The sequence below is a fragment of the Pelmatolapia mariae genome, linkage group LG7 (assembly GCF_036321145.2).
Source record: "Pelmatolapia mariae isolate MD_Pm_ZW linkage group LG7, Pm_UMD_F_2, whole genome shotgun sequence".
Taxonomy (NCBI): Eukaryota; Metazoa; Chordata; class Actinopteri; order Cichliformes; family Cichlidae; genus Pelmatolapia; species Pelmatolapia mariae.
Window position 1 is genome coordinate 57,475,519 of NC_086233.1, and position 18,151 is coordinate 57,493,669.

Below are 18,151 nucleotides of genomic sequence, written 5' to 3' on the forward strand. Positions count from 1 at the left end.
CAAAGCTATTTTAAGCCCAGTTTCCTGATGTGGATTTAAAAAAGTAGCCAGTGTCGCTGTCGGTCTTATTTCACTGCAACACCTGGCTCGTTTCAGCGTTCAAATACAGCCACGCAAAACTGGTATTTGCTTGGTAGATTTTGATTTGTACATATCTAAGATCACGGTGCCAGTGAAGATCTTTTTTGATTATTGTCCTTGTCGAGATTGTATTACAAACCCTCGGGTGATTTAAACAGTTTTTAGCTGTTGTTGATTTTTAGCAGACGATGGCGGATGCAACTGAGGATGTCGAGCTGGACTTTGCAGCTGACGAGCAGGAGAGGGCGCGGAGAAGCGCAGTCATAAGGTGCACTGCAGGAAATATCAACACAGCAGCTGTTTTATCTTCCCTAGTGTCTTTTCAGCTTTGCATTATTAGGTTTTTTGTTTGGTTTTTTTTTTGTTCTTTTTGAAAACTTGTTGAGCAAAAAAAAAAAAACTGGTGCAAATCCCTGGACAGATGGAAAGATCACTGGTCCATCTCAGGGCCAACATAGAGACAGGAAACAGTTGACACGCTTACATGATCTAATACTTGTTTGTCTTTCCTGAACAGGTTTGCTCTTAAAATTAACTCCATTCTGGGAGAGTGAATCTTGAGTGGCTTCTGTTCAGCTCTGCTGAGAATCATTAAAGCGATGGTTAGGACTTCCAGCCAATCAATCAATCAATTGAAACAGACTATTATGGATTTTAAAATAATATGGTTTTCATCAGTACCCATTTTCAGGTGTATCAACTCTAAAATCAGGAAATTAACTAGGCTAACTAATTATTTTCTTCTTCTATTGTCTCTTTTTTTTGCCATAATTTTCATGTAACCTATTTGAAAACAGCGTAGTAAAACTGGAAATTATTTTTTTGGTGTGCCACCCCAATATTTTTATTATGGCCACCCCATGAAACAATTCTGGAGGCGCCCCTGGTCTCCTCATATGGCAAACTCTAATTTCAGGATTTCAGAGGGTGGAAACATAGTCGACACCTGTTTTTAATCCCGTCCAGCATGTAATGAAAGCAGATATTTTCTGTATGCAGTTGTACTTTGGGGGCTGTGTAGCTGATAGAGCTTTAGTTTAAATATAAATCACTAGCTGTTAGAGTACCAGGCGTAAAAGTATCAGTTCAGACTATAACAGAACTCATGCCTGGACTCTTCAACACTCAGCTCATTGAGCACATTACAAGTGGACATGAATATGGTAGAAAAAATGTGGATAAGCATGCGGAGTGCGCTTTTTACGATGCCATAAAACTAACGTGGAACAGTCTAAAATTTTAGATCAGCAGTAAGTGGTAGAAGAAGGCCTAAATGACCAGAGGAACACCTTCCCAGCCGATAAAGGTGATCACGTGACTGGATTCATGGCTTGTCTAAGTACCTAAAATGACGCTTCCAAAGCATACATCCATTTCATCCTGAGGGATCATCAGTGGATACCTCAGTTATGGATCTGAATCTCTTTGCTTGATTTAAAGAAAACAGCTCTGAAGTCATAGAAAACACTAGTACTGGAAGTTTTTTGTGAAGGTTGAAAAGGCTAAATCTACACAAACAAGTGGTGTCAGAAAAACTACTGGAAACATTAACTGGAGATCACAAAGGTCAAAGCAAATAAATACTAAATTGAAACTGGAGGTGGACAGACCTTCTATTAACAAGTACTCTCGAGTGACAGTTGACTGTGAAGGTCTGAGTTCACGTCTTTGTGAACTTCTATTCACAGAATAAAACCTATCCTGCAGGTTAACTCATTTTGCATGCACACTATCATTTTATGTTTCCATACATGCTCACCTGTATCTGTTTGAAAGCTATCTGCTGTCACATCAGGCTTCTCATTTCCAATCCCTACAATTTTAGACACCCCGTGGCCTCCTTTTTCCACTTGTTCTTCCGAGTGGTTGCCATCGTTGTCTATCTGCTGTGTGAGTGGATCAGCAAGAGCTTTGCGTCCTGTTTTGTCCTGATCATAGCTCTGCTCTCGTTTGACTTTTGGTCTGTGAAGGTAAGACATCAAACAGTTTGTGTGATCTAGTTACTTTTCTGTGGCTTTACTTATTTCTTTAACTTTGCAGGATTTAATTGCTCAAGCTTGTTTTCAGAATGTGACCGGCCGTCTGCTGGTGGGGCTGCGCTGGTGGAATCAGATTGACGAGGATGGAAAGAGCCTCTGGGTATTTGAGGCCAAAAAAGTAAGAGGGTGTTTTGTGCATTTTGAGCAATAAAAATGAGCGATTTTGAAATGTTAACCCTATAGTTTGCTTTGTTATCTGTGTGTAGAAGTCCTGGAATAGTAACACTGGAACCGAAGCAGAGGAAAGGATATTCTGGCTGGGCCTTATCATCTGTCCTCTCATCTGGACTTTCTTCTTCTTCACCTCCCTCTTCTCTCTGAAGATTAAATGGCTGGTGAGACTCCCTTTGCTTGCTTTTCTGCATATGTGCTAGATTGCATATTGTCTCTCTCAGACTCGTCTGTCTGCCTTCCTCAGTCTGTGGTGGTAGCTAGCATTTCCCTCCAAGCAGCAAACCTTTATGGCTACCTACGCTGCAAGGCAGGCGGGCAGGATGGCCATCCTCCAGACAACCGCTCTTTCACGGGACAGCAGCTCCCCCAGCGTGTGAGTGACTGGCTGCATCATGTAGCATCTGCTGTTGTTCTGTTAACATGTCATTTCACATTAATTTTATGAAGTGCGTCTATTTTTTTTCTCTCTTTCAGCCAGATATCATCTTTGGAATATTATAATGGTCCCCCCCTCACACACACACACACACACTTGTAAGCTGCCTCTTTCCCAAGATTTCCACAGACCGCATGTTCCCGAATGGCTTTGTGTGCTGTGTTGAGCTCTGTTTAATGCTGTGGACTGTTTATTGCACATCTTGTCTGTGGATTGGTGTTGCTATGCTTAATAAAAGATAAATCCATATTACAGTTATTGCTCATGATTGAACACCACACCTCAAAGACTGTCACAAGGTAGGCCAAGGCGCATCAGGGTGAACCAAACCAAACTTTTTTATTAATGTTTTTCACACATAGCCTATTGGATTTTTGCATTATTAATAAATATTTAATGCATATATACATAATTTACAGTGGCCATTATCAGCCAGTTTTAATAGACTGTCTTTTTTTTAGGCTCAGTGTGCTTAGTCTTTGCATAGGTCAAAAAAGTATTTTGAAAAATAAATGACCGTAAAATTTGGAAGGAAACTGAAACGCAGAGGGAGTTAGAGTGAAATTAATTATTAAGAGAGGTTGAGTTGACATTATTTGCTTTAAACACAACTAAAGCACATTCAATTTGTGTATTATTTACGGTGTAGTTTAGTTTTAAAGAAGTAAAAAAAAAAGAAGATTTTTAACCGTGTTAGGGAACTGCTCGTTCTGCTTTTGGCCGTGGCCCCTGATGCTCATTTCCCACACTCCCCACACAAACCATCAAAGATCCTTTATTGGACCAAGAAAGCTAACCCCTTATTCCAGCCCTCCAAAGACACTTTGCAAAAGGCGCGATTTTTACTCTGCATTTACGAAAAGCTTCATTTCTGAAGTGGAAAAATTTAAAGCAAACAATGTGGCTGCATGCGGTCACCATAGTTGCTTTATGACTTTGCAAGCTGCAAAGTGTGACTTGTTTAAAATGATTTTTAACCATATATATAACGTTAATGTTAGGGCTATAACTCTGAAAATGAAAATGTGTTCATATATACGTATATACATTGATTTGTGGAGAGCACGGTACTCTAATATAACAGCATATTTAAGAGATATAATACTGACGTAATCTTGGTTTAGAATAAAGAAATATTTTTAAAAGGATTGCAAGACATGTTCTTTTTATTTTATTTTTTCTTGTTTCCACGTCTTCCCATTGCAGAGGAACAGGAACAGAAACTGGCCAACACCAAATTTTTGGAAACAGCGTGAATAAGAAGTCCTTTGAGTCTTTGAAAAAATGTCATGACTCCATAAGCTGGTGTGATATTGTGGAAAGCTCTTAGGACAACAAATACTAAACAGATCTGGAAGTGAGATAATTTTATCCATTTGTACCTTTTAGTGTAGTTTTACTACTACGACTGCTGCAGGTGGTAGTAGAGAAGAAAATAGGGGGCGGGGGGAGATGGAGTTATGAAAGAGCCAGGAGTGAGACGTCTTCCTGATATCGGACCGTCTTTGGTGCCAACGGCCGCCGTGATTGGTCACGAAGCCTCCCTGGTCCTGGCATGACGTCACTGCGGGAGCGAGTAATCAGACGGTAGAGGAAGCGCGCAGGCTGGAGGAGAGGCAGAAGCTGGAGCACCGAGGATGAAAGCGGACTCATCCGTGAGAGGCGGCGCTGATTCTCACCGAGGGCCCGACGTGAATGCAGAAAAATGAGTCTGGAAAATTCAGCGAGCTAAAGTTGAGGACATTTGGCTCCAGAGTTTGCTTTGCTTGTGAAGCAGGTAAGAAATTGAGGTGGAAACAGGGAAGATTTGCACGCAGAGCATCACATCTTTTTTTTTTCTTTCAGGCTCTGAATCTCTCCAAATGTCATGTCCATGTGGCTTACGCAGAGGATTTAGGGACACTGGCAATCTCTGCTTAGAAGAAATATGTAATTTAACCACCAGAAATGCCCTCCTGTTTCATTCTATTTCTGTGAAAGCAGGTGCAGGCTATGATCTTTAAACAGAAAAGAAAAATCTTATTCTCTAAATTACCCGAATAATATAGACTGCTTCACTCCTCTGCCTGTTGTTATGATAAGGAACAAATTGGTTTCATGCGTTAGTTTATGCGGATAATCCTTGTGATGTGTCTAGTTTTAGAAGAAGTAGGCCAATCGCAACTCTCATTAAAAGTAGGCTGTCCTTGCCCCCAGGAGCCCTAACGAGCCGAGAGCAAATTAAAACATCTTACCCACCCCCTCCAACCCAACCCCAGCTCAATTTAGATTGAGAAGGTTTTTATTTATTTATTTCATTTTACGAGAGTCAGCTTTTGATCTTGAAGGAGCATCATTTTAGTCCTCTGCATAAGCGCGGTGTCAGGATCACGGTCATGCTTTTAGGCCGACACACACACACACACACACACACACACACACACACACACACACATATATGTATATATATATATATATATATATATATATATATATATATATATATATGCATTCAGTCCTAATCTTATTACAACGACATGCCAAGTTTTGACCATGGATAATTATCCTTGGCAGTAGTTTGTTACAAGTCATATAGTGATAGTCTTTATCTCTTTGTTATTATTGTTAAGATGTTGTGTTGTGCAGAATACAGATCTGTCATTCAAAATGAACTAAATAACTCTAGGTTATTATGGAAGTATCTTTCAGCACTGCTGATTTTTTCTTTTTTTAAAAATCCAACTAAATGCTTAAAGTAATATTTCAAACAGCTCCTGCACGGGTTTCCACTAGAAATTTTGAAGTTAAAAAGTATGAGAATTTGTATGCTAAATATTGTGATTTGTGTAGCTGCAATACAACGGGGTGTTACCTGCAAGATATGCTAATGTAAGCGTTATAGCCTGTTGTGTGTACAAAACGCCTGATTTGATTTTTCTAATGAGTTAATATTTATTTATTTGTTATTATTATTTTACATTTTAGATGCATGACAATTGCACACATGTAGAGTACAATTAGGTCAGGCTGATCTCAGTATTAAGCAGGCCTTCAAACAGACACCTTATCACGGCAGGACAAGAAATGTGTGTCGGCTTCTTAAATCACCAACATATGTCAGCATAAAGACAGTGCATATCCTCCTATCGTGCACATGCGGCGTTTCATGCATCTTTTACTCCATGTAGAGACGATAGCTTTTGCTCCTTTTTTTATTTTAATATAAAGATGCAGAAATGATCTGGGAGTGTATTTTTGAATATTACGGGCCTACTAATGCAGCTTCACCTCCTTCTAGATATCACGCCAGCATCATGTCGGGCTACAGCATCAGAGAGTGTGAGAGAGGGGGTCTGTTTTTGTCTTTGGTTATCTAGCTGTATGAGTGTTAAATACCTGTCATAAAGCTAGATAACCGAAAGTAGAAATGACTTCCGTAACCGTGTGTGCGTACCCGAAAGAAAAGGGCACTCCGGCTTTAGAGTCACCAAGTTGGATTTTGAAGTTCACCTCCAACAGGTAAGAAAACGTTCTGCTTTGAGGCTGGTCATAATACTCGTGAATTAAATAGGCAACAAAATGTTTTACTAGAAGTGTGTAAAGTAAGATTTTGGTGCTGAATTTAAATTTATAAGGAGTTTCTCTCACCTATAACCAGTGCATTTGGGGGCCTTCCATTGTAGCATATGTCAGTTTCGTACAACCTTTATTTTATGGTAGTGGAGTAGAAAAACAATTTTCTAACAATACTACTTTTAATTTATATTTTAATTTTTTAACCTACTATATAAAAACAGCCACAATTGCAAATAAAATGATCTAACATCTCAATCAGGACTCTACCCCCAGGCATCTTTTACCTTTAAACTTATGGAAATAACTAATATGACTAATATGAACCCTCAGTGTAACCTGAGGGTTCATATGAGCTTTAAGAATTGAGCCTGTTTCAGGGTTGTCTATTCAGGTCCTTTGCAACATGGTGTTGAATGTAAAGCAGGTCACCCAGTGGCTGGATGGGGAGCAGTAGAGACTCAAAGACCCAAAATTACACCATTCGCAGGCATTGGTCCACTGATGTCAGTAAAGCATCATGTGAGAAAAACTTTATTGCCAAAAAATTAATTAACAGTATTTTAAAAATCCAGTCTAATAAGAAGGGAGGTCGTAGCAGGAAAGGTGAACAGGCGAACAGGTCATACTACCAGGACCCTGAAACTACAGCTAAATGGAATTCAGTCATTATTCATTTGTGCTCTTCTTACCTCTTTCTGTAAAAACACATCACATTATCACAGCACAGAGTCAAATAACTTTACTTATTATTAATTGCACTTATTAAACCACACTTATTATTATTATTTTCATTCTTGAGGACCTCCAATATTCCTCTTAAAGTACCTGCTTCAGGATACACTGGCATGTTCCCCTGGAAGCCTATAGTGAGTGGGTTGTGATCTTTTACAATTTACCCTCTACTTTGTCATTCATTTACTTTTGTCCTTCGCTGAAGAGTATTTGCCATTTATTTTAAACACAACACGCAGTTCCGATTCTAACTTCATTCAGGGGAAAGAAAGGGGAAGCTAATGCTTTGTTCCAGCAGGACTTCTAATAATGCCGTTGAGTGGTGTAGCACCCTGCTAATAAAAACACTTGGTGTCTGTATTTAAAGCTGTAGCAAATCGCAGAGCCTTTGGGATACATTGTGTCTCGCCTCAATGAGAAGGCCAGGGCCATCCTGTAGACAGGAGCTGAACTTTTCAACTTGGTACTTCAGCGCTGTTCGGTGCATACGCTCAACCCTGAGAATGCCTCTAAAGCCTAAAGAGCACCAAAGTGAGATGAGTTTTCATTCATTCTGTTAACTACCTATTGCTGTAGAGCTTGCGGTCAAATGCGGCTAATTGCTGCGTTTCACAACGAGATATTGGATATGTGAAAAGGCCGTGGTCCAAGTCTTTTCCAGAGCTTTCCCTGTTATAGGTAGCGTGTGAACATGACGTGCCTCCTTAGTGAAAAGGAATAAAAACACTTGAGGCTTTATATATGGGATGGTCCAAGGAATTCTTGATTTAACCTTTGTACTTTGTATAATATGAAGGATTCTCTTGGTGGCTTTATGGCAAAAACATACAAAAACACACAAGCATGACAAGAGATGGGACTGGGCTATGAAGAAGCAAAGCTGGTGAAAGCTTTTAAAGTTTCCATAGCTGACTGATTTATGCTTGTTTACAGTATGTACAGTAGGCCGTGTTTAGCTATAGTGATACTTTAAAATGTGTAAAGCACTTTTCATATTTTACTCCTCTCTTTTCTATTTTTCTGCTCGTATTGCAGGCTTCTGAATAACACTGAAAGCTGTGGGATTCCTGAAAGGATCCACCATTAGAAGAAAATAAAAAGAAAGGACCTCCCCTCTCCCACCTTCGCCCCTTTTTTGCCCGAGAGCCCCTGATGCCATCTGCACTGCCAATGTGGGCGCTTGGCCTCTGCCAGGAGGGGGACAAAGACCCTGCCGGATACCCTGCCGGAGTAAGGGCTTGCACAGAGGAGCCATCTTGGGAGATGTTTGCCGTGACACCTAAAATGGCTGGGCTGGCACATGAGGTGAGCTGCATCATAGCTTTCTGTTGGGTACCAGTGGTAATGGTGGTGGTGATGGTGGCCAGGAGGTGGGAAGTGTGACTGTGTCTGTGTGTGAGAGAGAGATGGGGGAAGGGAACAGGACGAAGGATGAGGGATGAGGGGAAAGAAGAGTTTCCCATTTCCTCCCCAGTCACACATGGCCTCTCCCTTTTCTGCTTTCTTCAGCTCCTGCTAATTAGCAGTTAAGGGGTGATGTGAGGGTGGTGGGTGAAGAAGGGTGGTGGTAGTTGATGGTGGAAGGGAGGGGTGGGGGGGTTGCTGGGTAGCAAACAAAATTAATGAGCTGGCACTGGTTGAAGGAAACCTGCCATCCTCTCCTGTCATGGTGCTTCTTTACTCCCTGATGCACACCAGGCAGTGGTGTACGGCGTGTTTCCACCTGACAAACCTCGGAGATTAATTCATGCAAAACGGCTTTTGTTAGGAAATTTGCATCGTGATATTTAGCACAGTATCTTTAAGCGTCTTAGTGTGGTGAAAATCTGAGGAGGAGACGAGCGGGGATCCTGATATTTCTCCTGTGGGTGATCACACGACTGTCTTTAAAAGTAAAAGCATTAGAGTTTAACAATTAAATTTACAGTCTGAAAATATTCGGGTTTACGAAGCAGTTCCTTGTGTGTAATACTGATATTTTATCATTCATGTTGCAGTGCAGACACTGCACTTGCATGTAAGTTTTGAGAAATAAGAAATGGGGCAGTGAACATACCTTATTATAACTGTTAACGCTGATTGAAGAGCTCATATATAAATTTAAGCATTAGCGCTCGGCGTTTAATACTGATTACAGCTCTTTCTGGTGTAATTGTACTGCTTCAGTGCTTGCATGTGATTAGAAACTTTAGTTAACAGGAAGGCTAAAAACGTCTTCCAAAATCTGACAAGGGCAAAATGACACTGCTAAATATCAGTGTAAGTGCAGAGCAATCCAAATCGGCAGCAGCTCCAAGCCTGTAACCCTACACGCGCACGCCCGGAAAAGCGTCCTCATCATGGCGTAGAGCTGCCCTGTACCCCTGGTGACTCCGGCAGCGACCTGGAGCAGAAAAAGAGACACGTGAGCGTGTGTGTGCAGGGCCAACATGTGCAGCTGCAGTGCTCGTGTGTTAATGAACAGCACCGTGCGTTTTCACATTATCATTCAACCCCGTTCTTTCTCACCCCACCCCACCTCAATAGCTGCTGCCACCCCCCCCACTCCCTACCCATTCCCCCTCGAAAAGCCTGCTTTCCCACTATTGTGGGAACTGGTGGTGCGGTGGACCTGGGCTTGGGGGCAGGGTGGGAAAGACCCTCCAGACTAGACATGAGCAGATGCCTGAGACATTAGACTGTCGTGCAGATCACCGGGGTCGGACGAGCCACTGAGTTTTAATGTGTGTGCAAGTGTATGTGGGTTTGATATGTGTGTGATGGGGGGTGGGGGTGTAGTTCAGGCCCTGGAGTGCCACCTGACTGTTCATTAGTCTATTCAGCCTCCCCTCCATGTCTGAAAGACATGGAGATGCTGTATTTTGTGCTAAATGAGAGGGATTTCCCAAGCATGAGGCCTATACCCTGTCACATGTAAAACCATAGCCTGTCTTTAGATCATATTGGAGACAACAATTCATTTTCATTTTTATTTATTTTTTTACATTAAGAATTTGATTTGATTAAAGATTTAAACCCTCACAGTGTGTCACTTCCTCTGCCTTGCACTCCTTTATCTTATCTTAATTTCCTATGTGGATGAGAGTTAATGCAAACACCGTCTACAAACTCAGGCTGCTCTCAGTTTGTAAAAAAAAAAAGAAAAAAGAAATCCTGCAAGACAATTGGTGGCACAACATATCACGGCGAATGACTCAGCTAAGGCGATGGGTGTGCTCTCGAAAGCTGAATGATGTAACCCGCGGATAATGATTATTAATGAGCCTCATACTGTACGTGTGCCTCCACAAGATGTGTAAGGCATGTGCAGCCCACATGTCAAAAGATTATTCCCTCTCTTTATTCATATAAAAGACTCAGAGCTGTCTTTATAATTGCATTTGTGCTGCTCATCTGTGATATACAGCATATTGCTTCAGGCAGGTTTGACAGAAGAGAGGAAGCACTGTGAAAAAAAAAATCATTTTGGAGACACTATAGCTTGCTTAACGCTATGTCTCCATTGCACATCTCCATGACACATTAGGGGAAACAGAGGAGCAAGGAGGGGAATGATGATGAAATTGGGTTTTTTTTTTTTTTTTTTTTAAAAACAAAGGTAAAGATTGGGTTATCAAGAGAAGGTTAAAGACACTGGAGCTAAATGTATATGCGTGCATGAAAAGGAGGCAGCAGGTGTAGCACATGGGCAGCCATGTTTGAGCCACCATCTGCATTTACTGAGGAAGTTAGCTTGTGCTAGCCTGTGCAGTGCCACATTAAAGCCATCTGCAGCTGCGAGGAGCTGGGCATCGAAGACGGAAGAGTGTGTGTGTGTGTGCTTGAAAAGAGTAAGGAGGGCTATCAATTTGTATGTGATAGCCGCAGCAGTCGGCACAGACAGCATGGTCAAATAGAGGGGGTGACTGAAGCAAATAAGTCAGGAAAATGTATTTGCGCTTAATACCAGAAGTGCTGTAGATGTAAACAGCTTTTACTAGTACTTGGAGGGTGTTAAAAATGAGCAGCATGCACAAATGCACACAGAATATTTCTTTGTCTAATGATTATTAAGAGCTGTAATTCTTACTAAACGCAATGTGGTGCGGAGGGGGGATAACATGAGGTGATTGCAAATGAGCAAAAAATAAGTGATGGGAAAAAAAATGCAAATGTTGATTTAGATAGTGAAACCGCTAAAGACTCGCGTGGTTTTAATCGTCTCGGAAACAAAGAGTTTTCAATCAAGATGGTCTGAAATGAGAGCAGCTGAAGAGTGAGGTCAGCAGCTCTGACACGGTGTCGGGAGGATTTAGGATATAAAGGTCCCCGAATCTTCCTTGGCACACTGTAGATACTTAAATATTCATTCTTCATTCTTCCATTCCTTCTACTTGTACATAACTTTAAATTTGACAGAAAAATGTATTTCCCCTCAAGAAAATGGCAGAATAGAGATGATTACCTTTCCTTCCTTTCCTCCTTCTGTTATTCATTATTAACTATGTATTGCTTTTCCTATGTGGGATTTTCAGTGCAGGGAAATTATAATGTATGACATGATGAAGTGACAGTAGCCGGTGCTCACTTCCTATTCTGTGTGAGTTCAGCGCCGTAGCCATAGTAGCGATAAAATGTTAATACCATATAGCTCCTGGGTTACCTCTTCACTATGTGTGGACAGTATTAATGTTTTAACGGCTCTGCTGTGGTGTATAAAGCACAGCTCATGGGCCGCCCATAGTCTTGGATGAGGTCCAATGTGGGTCAAGCGAGGCTCATTGGGACTCTTTAATGCAACTTTGGCAGAGAGTAATCTTGCACAAAGCCCAATGCTAAGTATCTTAGAGCAAGATGGAGAGAAGTTTCTACATCCAAGGCTTTGCAGATTACGTCTGTTAGCCGTGGCACCCCTGAGTAGGGGTCCTGTATGCTCCAATAAAAGCAGGGGAGAATTAGGTGACTGAGCCTTTAATACAGTGGGCCTTTGTAATCATATCAGTAGATGAGGTTCTGGGTTGAGGAGAATTACATTGAATCCTTGGAGTGACCTCTTTTTTTTGTGAATGTAATTTTATTCAGTAGTACCATGTGCCAGTTTGATACAGGCAAAAGCAAAAAGAGAAAAAGAAAGTGCAGAGTACAGCGTCTGATGCAAAATGGCTGTACGACCCCAACTCTGTGTCAGAAATCAAGTCAAGTTCAAGTTCATGGTTGCGACCGCTCTGTCTGTAGCCGGTCAGGGAGTTAAGAGTGTCTGTGACCACCCCGGAGTACAAGAGGAGGAGGAGGAGGTGGTGGTGGTGGGTGCGGGGTACATAGCCTTTGACCTCTGTTAGTGTTGCTATGGGAAAGAGGCCGGTCGGCTCAGTAATGTAAGGCTGAAAAGGCCGAACTGTCAGAGCTGTCCAGCAGACGTCAAACCCCCCCCCATGATACACACACATGCACACAAGCTCTAACTCATTCACACACACTCACAGATGGCACGGGCCAGCTTGGGAATGTTCGTTGTGAGAGAATGCTTTATGTTCATCAGACGCTGTTATAATTCATCCAATCTTTTGAGTCTCCACCTCTTCCTCTGCACATTCTGTTAGACTTCTTCTGTCTCATTGTGTGTGTGTGTGTGTGTGTTAGCGTGCGCATGTGTGCATGTCACCCAATATACAAATACTGTGATAAAGCACTTGTGAGAAAGGAAACCAATCCTACGTTGCAAACAGAGCTCTTCAAATAAAACGTGCTCCCTGCAGTCAGAAGAAGTCCGCAGAGAAAACATTTCACTAAAAAACAAAAAATATCCAGCGTATTGTCATATAGTGAAATTACACAGCAAACAAAGCATCGCTTGTGAGCAGACAACACACTATACAGATGCACATAGTGCATGTTTCCGTTTCGCTTAAGCCTCACTATTGTTGTTCTTACAAGGCAATGTCTGTGCAATCTCCAACTTTGCATGTAAGACTGTGATCTAATTAATAACGGTGAAAATCATCTTCTGTGGCCCCAACCTCAACCCAACCCATGAGTTATTGATCTCTTTGGATAAACCTGTGGATAAAATAATCTGTTGCGATGTATATTTCTGTGTCTGCTCATTTGAAATGGTCAGTGTTTGATGTTTGAGTGACTGCGTGTCAGAGTGGGCATGCAAATCCACTGATTGTACTATGTGCATGTTCCGTGCCCCCTCTGTGAGCGTGCGCAAGTGTGGCCTCATTTAAGGTTGCATTCATTCAGGGGAGGGGTCTCGCGAATAAAAGAGCTCCTATTTGCATACGCTGCATGCTGTCTGCAGAGAGGGAGCAGTCAAAAAAAAGATATCAGAGGTGGACAAAGAGAACGAGGACAAATCCTTCATTGTGGGGTTGGTGGGAGAAAGGGCTCATCTGAATTGGGGAGTGGGTGGAAATTGACAGAGAAAGAGTTCGGGCTGGTTCCCTGTAGGGATAAAAGCCTTAAGATCCCTTCATGCATACAGCCTGCAAATGGAAGAGAAGAACAACATGCAGAGCACAGGGGTCTTTTTCTTTTTTTTAACAGTGCATGAAAAGGAAGTTTGTTTTTCTGAGACACTGCTTACAATCTTTAATGTATAAATTAAAAAAAGAAAGAAAAAAGAAATCATGCACAACAAATTCACTATTGGCAAAACAGACTCATCAACCTTTGGAATAACCAAAGAGCTGCGTTGGTTTGCAGAATCATTATCAGATTTTATTCTTAAATGTTTCCCCACAGACTCGTTTTAATATGGGGATGTTATTTACCCTTTTTATGTGTTGTTTTACCCAGTGGCCCTTTGTTCTTTGGGTTAATTTGTTTTATTGTAAATGTTTGCTGTTTTTAATGACTGCTCAGCATTTTGTAAGCTCTGAAAATGCTCTACAAATAAAGCTTTTAATTATGAATGCTTAACGTACTAGCTCATGACAAAACTAGCACATTTTCATATTATGTTGTCAGTGGAATGTGTTCCTAAATCGAGACTGTTTCCAAGAATACCTTCACTTTGCTTTTTGCACCCAAAATGTGAAACGTTACTCTCATTCAGGGCAGAAGAGTTTATGGAGCCAAGTTCGATTCTCATGCTAATGATTCCCTCCATGCTTTCTTCCTCAGGATGGGACAGGACCTGCATCTCTGCACTCTGTAGGACTCTGACGGCGTGGAAGAAAACTCATCAGACTGTTGTCCTAATAGAATATAAAATTTAACGAAACTGAAACCTGAGTGTATCATCGAAATAAAGTATAAACAGCAGGTTTACTATGAAACACATTATTCAAGATCAAGGCCTCTGTTAAGCAAAAAAAAACAACAAAACCCTATTTTAAGACACTGTAAATGTAATGCCATATATGATTTGACATGTTTATACTGATGTCTTTGTTTAAAAACTGTTAATAAATCACTTTTTTCCCACTAAATAATGTTTGTATATTTTCACAGTAAATGCCTGCTTTTTTTAATTAATTAAATATTTTATTTTAATATGTCTAAAGTGTATTTTTAATAAATATAGATTATTTTATTATTAATATCCTGTCAGTAACAGTTACTTAAATAATATAATAAAATAATAGGAAAACATTACCCCTGTGTTTGACTCTTGTTTTCGAGCAACACCGTGCTTTATTTTGGTGATCCGATAGGCGAGGAAGGACCATATTGTGAGGCTGGATTATTACAGAGCTGGGAAAATAAAACACGAAACACACACATATTTATAAGGTCCCTCTCTCTCTTTCTCTCGCTCGCTCGCTCGCTCTCTCTCGTGAGAAGGTGTTTGAGTGACCCCGCATTAAGTTTTAATTAGGAGGAGCAGACAAAGCACCGTGTGTGGGAATGAAAAGTTCATCAGCCGAAAAACTCAGTGGCCAAAACGACCCTGTCCGCTATTAAACACAATATATTAATAACAATAGCCTTCATATTTTATTTATCAAATGGATTTTATTTGAAACATTTCACCCACACATTTGCCTTGTGTTCTAAGAATAGTTAAAGGTCTAAATCAGTGCAATAAAAATGTAGGTGTAAATTTAAGCGCGTCTGAGTTTTAAGTGTGAGTGAAGGCCACAGCCACGTTTGGACAATTAATCAGTTTTTTTTGGGGGGGGGGGGGGGGGGGTATTACAAGCCGTCCGGGTGTCAGTCGGACCTCAATCAGTGTCCGACTGATCTCTGTCCGGAGTCAAACAACAGATGGACACGCGCGGGGTCAGCAGGGGATTATTTCCACGCTTTGTGAAACAAACAAAACGCTTAGAAGTGACAGAAAAAAAGAACAAAAAAATACAGACATGCTCATTAGTTTCAACAACTGAGTTGTGAATAACTTCTTTTTGCAATTTAATGTACTTGACTAATAACTAAATAAACACGAATAACATCATTGCTCCATTCGCCTTTCACTTTAATCTTCTGACTGTATTATATTGCATTATTTTCTAATACAAATTTTAAAACGATATAATATGTATATAATCTTTTGAAATTACCAGACTATTATTGTTTTAAAGTGGATGAATGAATGACACTTATTTCAATTTCAAAAGCAGTGATGAAACAATTAAAATTCATAAAAGACTGATAAAAAAAGAAAAAAAAGCTTGATTTTAATTGTATGTTTTAAAAAAGTTATTGATCCTATATGCAGGTGTCACAGCAGCAGAAATATAAACAGGAATACAGAGCTAAGCTGCTAAGCCAGAATACCTGCTTCTAACCCATATAATAAATCATCTATTTATACTGTATATATTAAACATGACACTTAGAAAATAAAAATAAAGGTAGTCTAATGAATAATGTATAGACTAGTGTGAGAAAACAAATGGGCTAAAGTGCGGATACAAACATCTTGCAGTAAATTCTGTAATTATACAGTTACTTGCTTGTGAATAGCTTGTGACAGCGCTGTTTTCTTACCCATCTCCTCAAATCTAACATCACATGGCAGTGCAGTTCTCACTCATGGAGCCCCACACAGGAGTCAGCATGTTTTCAATCCATCTAAACACTACAGCGGCTGATTTTGGTGATTAGTTCCCCCTCCCTGGATGAATGGAACCCAATTAGCGAAATCAGCCTCTGTAGAGCCTGGATGGAAGGAAAGCACAAATGTTCAAATGATGTTGTAAAAACTGTTACACTGCCATGATTTTCATCATTAAAAATGTTTCATATTCTGCTGGGTTTACCCTACATACCCTGCAAATGTGTGCTTTATGTTTCCTCCCTGCAAACAAACATGAGAGAGCTCAGAGAATAATTGTGGCACATTCAGTATCCACATCATCCTTCTGCAGAGGTAACGTCTTGCTTGAATCTGTTGCTCGGGGTAAATATTGCTTTTTGATGAATGTCCTGTGAGGTGGGACAGCCGGTCAGGGACCTGTTGGTGAAGTCCCATGTCAGCAGGGGTCAGGGGTCACGATCTGGGCAGTCCCCCAGAGGACAATAAACAGGCCGGAGAGATGCTGAGGTCAAAAACAGCTTTAGCCAGAACCAAAGGTCAAGGGCCGCTAATTAAGTGGCTATTTCCTGCTATTCCCAAGTGACCAGTGGAGTTGAGACAGAAAATGAAATGCATGAAGAAGTTAATAAATAATGTTAACACAAAAAAGGAATTTGAACACTATATAATAAAAACAACAGCCTGTTCCTCTCATGTCAGAAGAGAAAATAAAATATAAAGATTAAAGATATAAATTCTATATTTTTTCTGCAGATTTCCATAAAAATAACATCATATTCAACTTTTATTTCATAGCAACATTCTCACATGCTGCTCCTTTAAGGGAGAGAAGCTGTGATGCAGGACTTCACTGCTCATGATGAGGAATCCAAACATTTTGGAGGGAAAGTTAGAGTTGGTAGGAGCTGTTTATGCCTTTCCAGCCTGTGAATGAGCCCTATGTGTATGATCCTTTAGCATAAGAAAGGAGATGGGGCCTGTGAACTTCTCTGACACTGACCTTTCTCCCAGGATGTGAATAGTATCACTCAAGGGGCTACCCGGCAGCCTTTCAGCCAGACCCGAGCCTCGCCCTTGCCTAAACTTCTAATCAGGCTGATTTAATGTATCCTAAAAGTCTTTCCTCGCCACCCACCCCACTGCTGCTTCAGAGGAGTCACTGTGCAGCCATTTACTGCAGGCACACACAGCCCTGTCTCTGGGCCCCTACACTCTGGGAAGTTAGAGGAGCTGGTTTGAAACAACAGAGGGCCCTTTCTCCTTCCAATGTGTCTGAGTCGCTTTGTAATCAATTGGTTCCTCCTCCAAGGAGCTGATGCTTCAACCAAACTGATTTGGATTTCTCAGATAGTCGAGAATATGGAGGTACTATTTTATTTAAGCAAAACACATGTTCTTCACACTTCAACAGTATACTTTATTTATTATATTTTTTCTACCACATATTTAGCTACAATAAACTTGTAAATAACATGGAAAAACATCGAAATATTACTCAACTTATTTAGCTCTTGGTTGGCAGCCCATCTGAAGCATTGTGTATTGTTTTGTATGAAATGCGTGTGTCTAAATAATTTCTCACCAAAGTTAAGTGAGACTCTAAGGTTCAGTTAACACAATTAAAAATCTTTTTAAATAAAATTTAAACGCAATGAAAAATAATCCTCTGAATCTGGATCATGCAGTAAGCCTGTGGGGCTGTATCAAATATCGACGCAATCAATGACGCTCAGCAGTGCAGAGGAGCGCACTGCGCCCTGACCGAGCCCACTGCTCCTGGAAGTAAAAATGTTTTCAAGCCATAATATCAAAATAAACATACATAATACATCGCTCATAAATCCTTATGTAGAAAAACGAAGGCCTTCACTCAAATGGTCTGTGTTTGTTTGTATTTATTTATTTCTGTTAAATTTATTGTTACATTGATTAGGGGATTTTGCTGCATCAGGCTGCTGCAGGAATCTCTCAACAGTCCTGCTATTATTATGGTAATAGTTTAAAAAAATATTAGCTAATTATTAGCTGATTGTAATCTTTAATTTATAAACTGTAAACCTAAAAACCTAAAAAAAAAAAAAAAAAAACATACGAAAACGTAGGTTTCTTTCTTATTTTTACTTTTTTTAAGGATTTAATGTGCTCATATTTGTATTTGAGCACATT

At 40.5% G+C, this 18,151-nt stretch overlaps 1 protein-coding gene and 1 long non-coding RNA gene across 2 annotated transcripts; both read left to right on the forward strand.

Moving 5' to 3' along the window:
• The first annotated feature begins 86 nt into the window (after window positions 1–86).
• On the forward strand, window positions 87–2,979 carry LOC134632460 (Golgi apparatus membrane protein TVP23 homolog A-like). The gene is made up of 6 exons (XM_063481186.1): window positions 87–349; window positions 1,907–2,051; window positions 2,149–2,238; window positions 2,327–2,455; window positions 2,539–2,667; window positions 2,769–2,979. The coding sequence occupies exons 1-6, from the start codon at window positions 270–272 to the stop codon at window positions 2,793–2,795; spliced, it is 600 nt and encodes a 199-aa protein (XP_063337256.1). The 5' UTR covers window positions 87–269; the 3' UTR covers window positions 2,796–2,979.
• Window positions 2,980–6,125: 3,146 nt separating this feature from the next.
• LOC134632461 (uncharacterized) lies at window positions 6,126–14,503 on the forward strand. The gene is made up of 3 exons (XR_010094501.1): window positions 6,126–6,228; window positions 8,053–8,322; window positions 14,125–14,503. It is a non-coding gene; the product is annotated as an uncharacterized LOC134632461 (long non-coding RNA).
• The last annotated feature ends 3,648 nt before the right edge of the window (window positions 14,504–18,151 follow it).

Coding starts and splice junctions, on each gene's coding strand:
- LOC134632460 (XM_063481186.1), top strand. CDS start 270: ATGGCGGATGCAACTGAGGATGTCGAGCTGGACTTTGCAGCTGACGAG. Junction 2,052..2,148: donor TTGACTTTTGGTCTGTGAAG/GTAAGACATCAA, acceptor GCTTGTTTTCAG/AATGTGACCGGCCGTCTGCT. Junction 2,668..2,768: donor GACAGCAGCTCCCCCAGCGT/GTGAGTGACTGG, acceptor TCTCTCTTTCAG/CCAGATATCATCTTTGGAAT.